The 13075-nt window shown below is 37.8% G+C and overlaps 2 protein-coding genes across 2 annotated transcripts in view; one reads left to right on the forward strand and one right to left on the reverse strand.

The window, feature by feature from the left end:
• Positions 1-6495, forward strand: part of LOC132164990 (uncharacterized) — a 9725-nt gene extending 3230 nt beyond the window's left edge. The window contains exons 3-6 of the mRNA XM_059575505.1: positions 4598-4832; positions 5410-5504; positions 5697-5778; positions 6237-6495. Coding sequence (XP_059431488.1) covers positions 4598-4832; positions 5410-5504; positions 5697-5778; positions 6237-6495 — 671 coding nt within the window. The remainder of the gene's footprint in view (positions 1-4597; positions 4833-5409; positions 5505-5696; positions 5779-6236) is intronic.
• Positions 6496-9518: 3023 nt separating this feature from the next.
• Positions 9519-13075, reverse strand: part of LOC132164991 (receptor-like protein EIX2) — a 5648-nt gene continuing 2091 nt past the window's right edge. Inside the window, exons 2-3 of the mRNA XM_059575506.1 lie at positions 9841-12944; positions 9519-9732 (exon numbers count right to left, since the gene is read on the reverse strand). Coding sequence (XP_059431489.1) covers positions 9729-9732; positions 9841-12944 — 3108 coding nt within the window. The 3' untranslated portion in view covers positions 9519-9728. The remainder of the gene's footprint in view (positions 9733-9840; positions 12945-13075) is intronic.

The following is a 13075-nucleotide window of genomic DNA, read 5'->3' on the forward strand; positions in this document are numbered from 1 at the left end:
AGCAAAAGAGCAAAGAGAAGAGTAAAAAATGGACACTAAAAATGGTGTGTAGCATTTCTCATCGACTACCAGATGTGATATTAGCATAGATCAAACTAACAAATTGTCAAAAAAAACACCCTTCGATCAACGTTAAAATTGATAGAAGATAAAATAGAAAATAACTTAAAATGTGGCTTTTGAGGTGAAAACAGTAAATTTTGGCTGTAAAAATGCTCCCACCGATCTTTTCTTCATGGCCAAATACATGTACACCAAAAAGAGTTTTTCGGAGTGGGATCATATGTGCAATTCTGACACTAATAGCAAGAGTTATGTCCAACTTATTATCACATGCGTGGAGTTAACTTTTAAGTTCAAACGATGAGGATCTCCTAGCACAAGGTTTTTAAGCATATCATCCCCACTTAATTGGTGGGTTTGTTAAGAGTGTCGCCTCATTTAACTTCAAGTTTAAAGTATTGTCCTTGCTTAACTTTGAGTTTGTCAAGCTTATTCCCCCACTTGACCACTGAGTTGTTTAGTGTTTCGCCTCACTCAATGTCGTGGGGTCATGTCATGTAAAACTAAATAAAAATCCCTTTTTAATCAAAGCATATTAGGACTTCTTTCCTTTAATGGTTTCTCTTAAAAAATGTGTTTGGCGTCTGATGCAACGTGACGTCGTGAGATGTAAAGTAAAACAACAAGAAGAATGGATAAATATAACTTAGATCTTGAGTTTATCAAAGATCTAAGAAATCTTCTCAAAATGCTAGAGTCTATCTAAGGTTTGAAGGAAAATAATGAAGAAATTCAACTCTGAGACTTCTTATTGATAAAAACTCAAATATAATCAAAAACTACGTCCTTATGGCTATAAATATGTATTTATAAGCCCCCCAAACCCTAAATGTAATAGTAATATGAAATAAAGTCGAACTTGTAATTCTATGAGGCTCGTCCAGATGGAACATACCCCTGTCCGGACGGGCACTAAATAAAAGTGCGTAAATTAAACACAGAGGCGTGTCTGGATGGCCAGAAGCCATGTCCAGACGGACTTTCCAGACGCCATGTCCGGACATGCTGGATCCATGTCCGGACAGAAATTCCAAAGACTTCAATTTAGGCCCCATGTCAGTTTTGACCTAGTAAACATTGGAATTAGTTAAACCTTATGCAACATGACTTTGTAAATATTTGAATTAGCTTTCCAACGCTACCAAGTTCGCTCCAATCTGATGTCCGCAACTCGAGTTATGATCTTTCTAATAAAGCTGGTCGAGTATTTGTTATGCCCTACATCATCCTCCCTAAGTGGGAGAGAATTCATCCTTGAATTCTGATCGTCCTTTCCGCGATCCCTTGGATGCTCCATCAGGCCACGATCCATTGGCACATGGTATAACTATGGGACAAGAAAGAGACATGCATGTGTTTCAATAGTTTCTCTCAACTATTGGTCTTCTCTTTGCCTTGTCACACCCTAGTCTGCTTTAGTTGCTGTCACCACGCAGCAACTCTTTCCCGGAACATGTTTACCACCAAAGAGACTCGTCGTTCATCGGGTACCCCTTTGAAGTCGAGAACCTCTTCAACCGTAATTGCCCAATCAAGGAACTCTTAAAGTTGCAACCAACCTTGGAATTTCGGGATGTTAAGATTGACGCCTGATTCCAATGGAATAGCATGAGCTTGTGTCCTAAGAAATTTCCTCCGCACTCCACGCCCATCAAAAAGATTGACAGGTTCACTCTCAACGATAAAGTCGTCTTCTGCCCATGTGTACTACGGTCTTGGTTGACAACGACAACCACTCGGACCACCCATGTCGGAAAAGTGATCAGTAGGGACTCCTTTTTGGGTCCACACCCACTCCCTCTTCTGCACGGCTATACCACCAAACCTCTCCTCCATGACACCATGTGCTGCAAACGAATCATCAGTTGATACTTACATGCTATCTCTATGCCCATATACACTTCATTCATGTCTGCACAACGGTTGCCCCTCCCCATTTCATGGAAAGTAACTTGGGCTTTGATACCAACTGATACAGTGTGACGTGAGATGCAAAGTAGAACAACAAGAAGAAGGGATAAATATAACTTAGATCTTGAGTCTATCAAAGAACTAAGAAATCTTCTCAAAACGCTAGAGTTTATCTAGCGTTTGAAGGAAAATAATGAAGAAACTCAACTTTGAGACTTCTTATTGATAAAATCTCAAATATAATCAAAAGCTGTGTTTTTAGGGCTATAAACATGTATTTATAGGCCCCCTAGACCTTAAACCTAATAATAATATGAAATAAAGTCGTATTTGTAATTCTACGAGGCCCGTCTCGTCCGAATGGGCACTAAATAAAAGTGCGTAAATTAAACACAGAGACGTGTCCGGATGGCCAGAATTCATGTCCGAATGGGCTTCCCAGACGCCATGTCCGAACATGCAGGATCCGTGTTCGGACACAAATTCCAAAGACTTCAATTTAGGCCCATATCCGTTTTAACCTAGTAAACATTGGAATTAGCTGAACCTTATGAACAATGACTTTGTAAATATTTGAATTAGCTTTCCAATGCCACCAAGCTCGCTCCAATCCAATGTCCAAAACTCGAGTTATAATCTTTCTAATAAAGCTGGTCGAGTATTCGTGCCGCCCTACATCATCCTCCCTAGGTTGTAGAGAATTCATCCTCGAATTCTGATGATCCTTGCCGCGATCCTTCGGATGCTCCATCAACTCATCCCATCCCGAATCAGTGTCAAAGACGGAGGAGGGGGGACCGGTGGGGGCCATGCCACCCCCCCACTTCCTAAAAAAAAGAAATTAGGTAGAAAAAAAAAAAGATTGAGAGAGAGAGTTCCAAATTGAGAGAGAGAAAGAGATTGTGAGAGAGAAAGAGAGAGAGAGAGCTGCTGGCCGGTTAGAAGAAGAAGAAGAAGTGGGATTCCAGCCATATGTGTTAATGAGGTAAAATCCTTACCATTTTTCTTGTAAATTTAGTTATATTCGTGGGATTAGAAGTAAGACATTGTGAGGATTTGTGAGATTTTGGGTTGGGTTTGAAAATTAGGATTCCTACATGGGATTTTGGAGATTTCTGTGTTTTTTATGTTGTTGTTGTTATTTTCTTTATATATGCATGTATGTAAATCTTGGACATTTTCTTTCGGGATTTCTGGTTCTTGATTTGGTTTGACCGTATGGGAATTTTGATGGGTTTTCTTTCTAAAGCATTTTTGTGGAAGTTATTTTTGAAATTTTATGCTTTCTCCTGATTTTGTTTGTTAAAGATGTTGGGGGTTTTCTTGTATAAATATGTAAATTTTTCTTTTCATATATGTGTTTTACTGTTTTATGTATATTTAAGCATACATAATGGTGCAATGGTTTTTATAACTAATGGGTTTTGTCTTTGTAGGTGAGGTACTGAGGTTTCTTGCTGTAAGTGTCTACAAGTATTTGTAGTGACAAATTTTGTTCCTGTTTATCTCCATAAAATTTGTAAGTTTCATTATGCATAGTTAACGTTAATAAACATGCACATGTATATTTTTCTCTTTGTATATGTGTTATATGTATGTATGTGCATGCACAATGGTGGAATAAGTTAATTGGGTTTTTTGAACTAACGAGATTTATTTATTTTGATGAACATGATCTTTTTAGGTGAAGTTTCTTGGCATTCTTGCTGTAAGAGTTTCTAAGTATTTGCAGGACAAATTTTGTTATTGTTCATCTCCATGAAATTTGTGAGTTTGCTTCTGCACAATTTAACGGTACTAAACATATATAAATACCTGTTTGTTGTGTCTGCTCAGTGTGTGTGAATGGATATACATATACATATGCATATGTATATATAAAGCTTTTGTTTTGGGAAATTAATATGCTTCATCTTTTGGCAGACGCCGCAGACATGTTTGATGGGTTTTCTTTCTAAAGCATTTTTGTGGAAGTTATTTTTTAAATTTTATGCTTTCTCCTTATTTTGTTTGTGAAAGATGTCGGAGTTTTGTTCATTGTTAATCTATGCATATTTTTTCTTTCTTTTCTAAAGACTTCAAAATGATCATATAAATTTATTTGTAGATGATGGAAAAAGTCAAATACAATACTTGATTTTTTCAAAAGAAAAATTGCACAAAGTTCAAATGTCAATGTTGGTGATACATCATCGCCAACTTCTGATATCCCAATTTTTAAAAATTCTTCTAAAAGACTTCGGAGAATTGATAGTAATGAATTTGATATTAGTTCATTGGATTTTGATCCTGGATTACGTTGTCAGATATAGGAATATGATGTTAATCAACGAGATGAAACTCGAAGAGCTTACATTAAAGCTGGTCCTTACCAACGTATTATCTCAGACTACCTAAAAATCTGGACAACAAAATCATCTTTGTAGCTTTCAACCTTCATGGTTCAAGCTATTTCTTTCATGGCGTGAATATTCGCATGAGAAAGATGCAGCCTTTTGTCTACCTTGCTTTCTATTTAATAATTCATCTGGACATTTTACGTAACATGTATTCACTATAGATGGATTCAGAAATTGGAAGAAATTTAGAAATGGAAAAGATTATGTTTTTCTCAATCATATAGGGAAAGATCCTAATTCATTTCACAGAGTTGTTGAGAGGTTATATGAAGATTTGAGGAACCAATCTCAACATATACAGAATGTGTTTGAAAATTTCACTTCTGAACAAATTGCAAACAATCGACTGCAGTTGAAAGCCTCAATTAATGTTGATCGAAAGCTTGCATTTCAAAGTGTTGCTTTTAGAGGCCAGGTTAAAAGTATGAGTTCAACAAATCATGAAAATTTTCTTGAGATGTTAGACTTGACAATTTCATATAATGAATAGCTTTTCTGAAGTGATCACTAAAGCTCCCAAAAATGCCTCATACACATCACTAATGGTACAAAAAAAAAAAAAAAAAAAAAAAATTACATGTTTTTTCAACCAAAGTGAAGGAGGCAATTCATGATGAAATTGATGATGCAAAGTTTTGTCTAATTGTTGATGAAGCTTGTGATGAGTTAATGAATAAGCAAATGGTTATAGTTTTGAGATTTGTTGATAAGAATGGCTTTGTGCGAGAATGCTTTTTTGGACATGTTCATGTCTCTCATACTACTGCATTAACACTTAAAAAATGTATATATTTTATATTGTCTAAACATAAGTTAGACATTCAAAATATTCAAGAACAAACGCAAGTAATATATGAGGGGGGTGGAATGGGTTTCAAGCTTTGGTTTCAAATGATTGTTCATATGCCTACTACATTCATTGTTCCACACATCGTTTGCAATTGGCATTAGTAGCGGCATCAAAAAAAGTCATTTCGGTTCATCAATTTTTTACCAATTTGAATTATGTTGTCAATTTTGTTTGTGCCTCATGCAGTCAGTATGAAGAATTGCGGGTTACCCAAGCTGCTGAAAATGCTTACATGATTGCAATTGATGATATTGAGAGTGGAAGGAGACTTAATCAAATTAGTACGCTACAACGAGCTGGAGATATGCATTGGAGTTCTCACTTGAAATCAATTTCTAACTTGATCAAAAATTTTAGAAATCATTGATATATGAACTACTTCTTCCCAATGAGTAAAAGCTAATTTAGTTCATCAGGTAATGACTTCATTTGAATTTGTATCCATCTTACATTTCATGAAATAAACTATGCAGGTCACCGATCATCTATGTCAAGCATTGCAATTCAAATCTCAAGACATTTTAAGTGCATGCATCTTGTTTCATCCATTAAAAGGTGTATCCAACAATATAGAAATGATAAATGAAAAGTTTTACTTACCAATGTGAAGTCGTTTTGCAATAAACTTAACATAGATGTTCCAAATATGAATGCCCATTATGTTGAGAGAAGAGGTCGAGCTCGCCATCAACAAGTTGACTTTACAATTGAGCATTATTATCGTGTATATATTTTTTATACTGCAATAGATTCTTAATTGCAATAATTAAATCACCGATTTAGTGAGCATGCAGTGGGGTTGCTTATTTTCGGCTCGGCTCTTGATCCTCGAGTTGCGCGTGAGTCTTTTAGAATTGATGATATTTGTCATTTGGTAAACAAGTTTTATCCGCAACCGATCTTAAAAAAGAACAGTTGGAACTAAAACTTCACCATTATGAACACAATGTAGTTCAACATTCAAGTTTCCAAGGATTGTTATATATTTCTTAATTATGCCAATGGTTGGTTAGAACCGGAAAATCAACTATCTACCAACTTGTTTTTCGAGTTGTTGTGCTTCTGCTTACTCTTCCCGTTTCTACCACAACTACAGAACCAGCATTTTCAGCCATGAATATCATCAAAACTAGGCTTCGCAACAAAATTGAAGATGAGTTTTTGACGGATTCTCTGATGTTGTACATCGAAAAAGAAATTGCTGCAACACTCAGTATAGATCCAATCATAGATGATTTTCAGGATATGAAAACACAACGGGTTCCATTTTGATAAGTGTTTGAGCTGAAATTTGAAATGTATTATGAAACAATTATCTATGTATCTTCTTCTCTTTTTTTTTTTTTGTTAAAACTAAATTGATGCTAATTTTGTTTTTATATATTGGGAAAAATATAATTTAGACCCCAAACTACCAACCATTTTCATTTTAACCCCCTAATGTTCAAAAAGTAATAAAGTAGCCTCCAAGCTATCAACTAGTTGCAATTTGGCCACTCCGTTTGCTATTACCGTCAAATAAGGTAAAAAATTCAATACTACGTCGTTTTAACAAGGTTAAGTTACTAAAATGCCCTTTTGAAAAAAATTAATTAATTTAAAAAATGCCCCCCCAAAAATGACATCGTTTTGAGAAAAAAAAAAAAAAAAAACGGTGGTTTAGGGGTGGCTTGCCGGCCACCCCATAGACCATGGGGTGGCCCGCGAGCTACCCCTAAATCACATTCTTTTCTTCTTTTTTTTTCTCTCAAAACGACATCGTTTTGGGAGGCATTTTTTAAATTGATTTTTTTTTTTTTTTTTATCTAAAAAGGTATTTTAGTAACTTAACCTTGTCAAAACCACATAGTATTGAAGTTTCCATCCTATTTGACAGTAATGACTAACAGAGTGGCCAAATTGCAACTGGTTGGTAGTTTGGGGGGCTAGTTTATCACTTTTTGAACATTATGGGCTAAAATGAAAATGGATTGTAGTTTGTGGAGCTAAATTATATTTTGGGTTAAATACTAAATACCCCCTGGGTTTCGTTGCTTTATTTTTCTCCCATAGGGTTTGATTTTTATCACAGAAGGTCTATGTGGTTTTGATAATAGATCAAATTAATTTTCTGCCAATTGACCGTTAGTTGACTTAACGAAAGTCCACATGGACCAATCAAATGTTGACACGTGGCACCTACTTAATTTTTTTTAATTAAAAAATGTATTTAAAAAAAAAAAAATTGAGGGTGGTTTCGCCACCCCCCATCACCGGAGACCCCGACACAAGGGGTGGCTCGGCCACCCCCAATGGCTGGGTGGCCCAGCCACCCCCAATTTTTTTTTTTAAAAAAAAATTTTTTTAAATACATTTTTTTAATTTAAAAAAAATTAAGTAGGTACCACGTGTCAACATTTGATTGGTCCACGTGAACTTCCGTTAAGTCAACTAACAGAAGGACTAATTTGGTTTATTATCAAAACCACAGGGACTTTCTGTGATAAAAATCAAACCTCAGGGGGGAAAAAATAAAGCAACGAAACCATAGGAGGATATTTAGTATTTAACCCTTATATTTTTCCCTTATATATTATTTTAATATATTTTAAATTTATACTTTGGCCCCCATCAAACTTTCTAGTTCCGTCCCTCATCAGTGTCATTCTCTTATACATTTTTAGTCCATTGTTTATACATTCTCTTATACTATTAAATATGTGAGATATATTTAATTGTAGAATAAACCTTGAATCCGGACCATCTACAAAAGACACCTTTTACAACCCCCACTCACAAACTGACACCTAAGCAAACACAAAACAAATCCATAAAAATATCATACACCTACACACACTATATTTTAAGCTCAAAAGGGCGAGTCACTCCAGACCCGTGGGGCAGGGGGTCTAGCCGTGAGTCACTTTCTCTGGTGCTTCTCCGGCGCCGGAGTCAATTTTTTCAGCCTTTAGGGTGATAAAATCTCTAAAGGATTCACTTCATACCTCTAGATTTTAGTTTTGAATCAAAAAATGAGTTTTGAGGCATTAAAATTGGATTGTCATTCAGGTCACGATGGTTTTAGGCGGGTTTTGAGGCGAGTCACACCAGACCCACGGCGTCGTGGGTTCAGTGAGACCCACGGCATGGGTTTGGCCGGACCCAAGGCAGGGTCTAGCGGCAGGGGTGAGAGGTTTTTGGTCTTTTTGTTTTTCATTTTGATTTGCTGTTTTTGTTCTCACTTTACCTTTTTGCAATTTTCTTGAAATGGTGATGTGTTAAATGGAGATTGGAGATTGTAAAACAGCCCTTTTACTGATGGTCTTGACCCAAGGGGCTCTCTTAATAGTATAATCTCCACATGTAACTTTATGCAGAACGGGCTGCTTGTTTGTTAATAAGCCTAACCGCCTAGGAGAGATAATATTGGCCTTGTTTGGCTAATAATCTTCTCCTATCCCGAATCAGGATCCCCAACTATTCCTTCAAAATTGCCAACCGATTTTTTTGTCAATCTCAGCCATTGAATTCCATCCAACCGTCTAAATATCGCCACATGTCCCACTCAAAAGAAAATAATAAAATATTATTTATGTTTTAAAAAATAAATACAAAATAAAATAATTATAAATTAAAAAATTAATTTAATAATATGGGATGGTTAGCCACCCCATTTTCCCCATAGAAGTGGTCAACACCCATCTCCAGAAGCATGGGTTATTTCTCAAGAGCCTTCGCGCCCAAAACCCAAAACAAATTTTTTTTCTGTCAGTCTCTACCATGCCAAACCACCCTTTGTGGTGTTAGGGTGGGGTATCACACCCCTCAAAGATTGTTGAAGGAATGCATTATTCTCAGGGCCAAACCCAAAAATATTTGTTTTGAGTTTGGTTCTAGTAGTCAACACTCTTTCTCAGGGCCCTAGGGGTGGCGCCCACACCCCCAAGGGCCTGGAGGTGGGCCAATCCCTTATGGAAAATTCTGGGTGGCTAGGCCAGCCTATATTATTAAATTAATTTTTTATTTTTTTAATTATTTTATTTTATATTTATTTTTTAAAATATATGTATTTATTTTTTAAAATATATATATATATATATATATATATATATATATATTTTGGGTGGGACATGTGGCGAACTTTAGACGGTTGGATGGAATTCGATGGCTGAGATTGACAAAAAAGTCGGCTGGCAATTTTGAAGGAGTAGCCGGGATCCTAATCCCTCCTATCCCTCCCCTTATTTTCACTGCTGCAGTTGCTCCCCCGAGCTGGAGAGGAAAGCTAACATCACAATCAATATACGAAATTCTGATACTTGTTTTGAGTTTTGCTGTATATATATATATTTTAACAGAACTAACTTATCTACCAAAAAAATAAAAAAAAACACTCGTTTTTGTTTATTTAGAATTTTGGCGCACACTACATTTTAGCTACTGCATTGATGTTTGATACCCTCCGGGCCTCCATGAAAAACTGTCTTCACTTCACCTCGTATCTCCATTCCTCAATGTTCAGTTGTTCACCTACATATAGAAATGGAAAAAAAAATAATAATATATATAGAGCTCTATATATGTGCAGCATGTCTTTCTAAGAAATTATCATCCATAAAGAAGAAAGAAATTGGTTACCAGCTCCATTCCATGGGGTTGCCCCTAGTCCTGGAGGTTCTATTTGGCGTAGCCACCTTCTCTTTGAACACTGAAATTGTCCTCTCCTTCACATTATCCACGAAGCTGAAATAAGCTTCCCTCCATTTCTTCTTCAACATCATCACACCAAGAACTCCCCATAATCCACTCACGTATCCTGCAGACATACAGATGTAAAGCCATTCTATTTTGGATTCGTTTCCTGCTCCTTCATTGTCAGCTTCAGGCGGCGGCGGCGGGTCGGCGCTCGCACACTTGGGTAGCGGGAAGCCACAGAGTTGAGGGTTGCCAATGTAACTGGAAGGATCAAAGGTCTGCAGCTGATAGCCTGATGGAATTTGTCCTGACAGGTTGTTGTAGGACACGTTCAAATGGCTTAGAGAAGTTAGCGCAGACATTGTTTGTGGAATTGTGCCAGAGAGCTGGTTTCTTGAAAAGTCCAGAGACTCCAATGACCTTATGTTGCCAATCATGTCAGGGGTTTTCCCTGTCAAATGGTTGTGGGACAAGTTCAATCCGTGTAGTCCTGTCAGGCTTGTTAACTCCTCCGGGATGATTCCGACCAGTTTATTATGGGAAAGATCCATGTTGATTAGGTATTTGAGCGTCTTGGTGTACTCGAGCTGTTTCCCTTTCATGAACTGAACCATGTTTTCGCCATAAGTAGTTGACCATTTATACAGACCAATGTCACTCATTGCTGCATACCCAGATGTCATGCCCCTCAAATTGCCAAAACAGACAGGGATTGTTCCTGGTAGATTGTTGTCTGCAAGGTCAAGCACCCGAAGCTCAATAAGGTGACATATTTCTAAAGGAATAGTCCCATCAAACTTATTTGATCGCAGGCGAAGAATTTCAAGGCCCGACATGCTCTCTCCAATCCATCTGGGAATGTTTCCAGATAATCGATTTTCACCGCCATCGAAAATAACCATGCTTGTACAATTGCGTAGAGACGACGGCAGCTCTCCATGAAGACTGTTGTTGCTCAAATGCAAAGACTGCAGTGATGTTGCATTTCCAATTGAGGCTGGGATGACCCCAGAAAACTTGTTGGCTGAAAAGTCTAGAACAACCAAGATCTGGAAATCGCTCCAACAATCTGGGATGTCACCAGATAGCATGTTTTTGGAGAGATCAAGAACTCGCAGGGTATTTACTCTGCACAATGAGTTTGGGATAGAACCGGTTATTTGATTGCCAGAGAGAAGTAAGTTGTCCAGTGTGGGCGTCATGGTGCCAATATCTTCTGGAATTCGACCAGAAATTAAGTTGTTAGTGAGATCCAACCTATTTAGAATAGAAGGAAAAGTTGGCAAGGGGCCTTCAAATTTGTTGGAGCTCAAGTACAGATTCATGTAGAAAGAATCTGGTTTGGAAAATGTTGGCAGTTTGCCCCTGATCTGGTTTAAGGATAGGTCCAAATAGGAAAAGTTGAGGTTTGGAAGCCACTGCGGCAGAACATCGGCGATGCTTGTGTTGGAGAGATACAAGGTAATGACTCTTTTCTGCATCCGGAGCCAAGGTGGAAATTGAGGCCCAATATTGCAAGATCTCATGTTTATGTAATTGACTTGAAATGGGGGCAACCAGTCAGATTTTATTCTCAAAGCCAAAGAGTTGACACCAATGTCAAATTCTTCTAATCTTGAGAGGTTGGCAAGGTGGGCTTCTGTCATGGTTCCTTGCAAGAAATTGGTGTTCATGAGTAATTTCTCAAGCAGCGAAAGTTGCCCAAATGATTCTGGAACTGTTCCATTCAGATGATTACGAGAAAAATCCAACATTCTCAACTTTGTCAATGCCCCATATGATGCTGGAATGGGACCAAAGAATGAGTTGTTGGCAAGATCTAGGATTTTTAGTTTCGAAAATTGTGAAAACCATTCAGGCAAAGGACTTCTAACTCTGTTCCATCTCAAACTCAGTTTCTCTAGACTGCTCCCTATGCACCCAGATGCATCTTTAGAAGGCTCTGCTATTGTTTCGTTTAATCTGTTCATGGTTAAATCTAACACTTCCAAGCTACAAAGATTCCACAAAGAACTTGGTATGCCTCCCTCTAATGAATTAAACGACAGGTCTAGGACTACAAGAGAACTGAGATTCCCCAAACCATTTGGAATTTCGCCTGTCAAATTATTATTGCCAAGATTGAGATGCACAAGGCTTTCCAGGCTACTCAACCACGGAGGAATTGTAAAACCAAAGACATTGGCTGAAAGATCAAGGACTTTCAGCGCACGCATGTGCTTGATATTATCAGGAATAGGACCTTGGAGTGCGTTTACACTAATGTCAAAGTGTTGAAGAAGCGTGGAATTGACATAATCATGGAACATATTAACATGATGATCACCATCACCAAGTCCACACGATGACAAACGTAAATCAGCCAAAAGGGTAAGCTTGTTGAGTACCTGAACAATGTCAGAGGCGTTCTGGAGGTTCATCCAGCTCATGTCAAGGATTTCCAGAGATGAAAGACGGGAAAGCCATTGGAGGTTCCTGGCAGATAGCTGAAACTCATATTCGCTTGCACCACTGCTAAGATCAAGAGCATGCAGCCCAGACAGATCACCAAGTTCATCAGGAACCAACCCATTAAACCGCGCATTCGAAAGATTAAGATATCTCAATCTTTGCATTGAGCCAAAGAAAGTGGGAATTTGGCTTCCCATGAAATCGTTCCAGCTCAAATCCAGGTGCTCCAAATATTTCAACTCCAGCAAAGAAGGGTCGACAGCATTGGCTTTCAACTGGTCGGAAACTTCAAGGATGTATCCAAACAAATCTGGATAGACAGGGTTTTGGAGGTCAAGCATGACAACATTTCCAGTGCTGTTGTTGCAGCTAACTCCTTCCCATTTGCAGCAGTCTTTGCCCGTCCACGAAGTGAGCCGACTGAGGTTGCCGGAGAGGCTGTCTTTGAACTGCAGAAGCGCCAATCTTTCTGCTTCTATGCAGGTTGCACAGCAGCAGAAGTTTGAGATTTGTAGGAGAAAAGGAATTACAGCGGCAAGAACTGTATAGGAGTAGGAGTAGTAGCGCCCCATGTTCAAAGTTGCTGTCATCAATGGCTGAATCAATGTATATGTATCCCATGATTATGATGAGAGTGGCCTAATTAACTCGCTTTTGATTTTGTAAGTCAGTCAACTGATTTTGGAAGTGGGTTGCTATAAAATATAAATATTTTTTATCCTTGCTT

This window comes from Corylus avellana, chromosome ca11 (assembly GCF_901000735.1).
Source record: "Corylus avellana chromosome ca11, CavTom2PMs-1.0".
Classification (NCBI taxonomy): domain Eukaryota; kingdom Viridiplantae; phylum Streptophyta; class Magnoliopsida; order Fagales; family Betulaceae; genus Corylus; species Corylus avellana.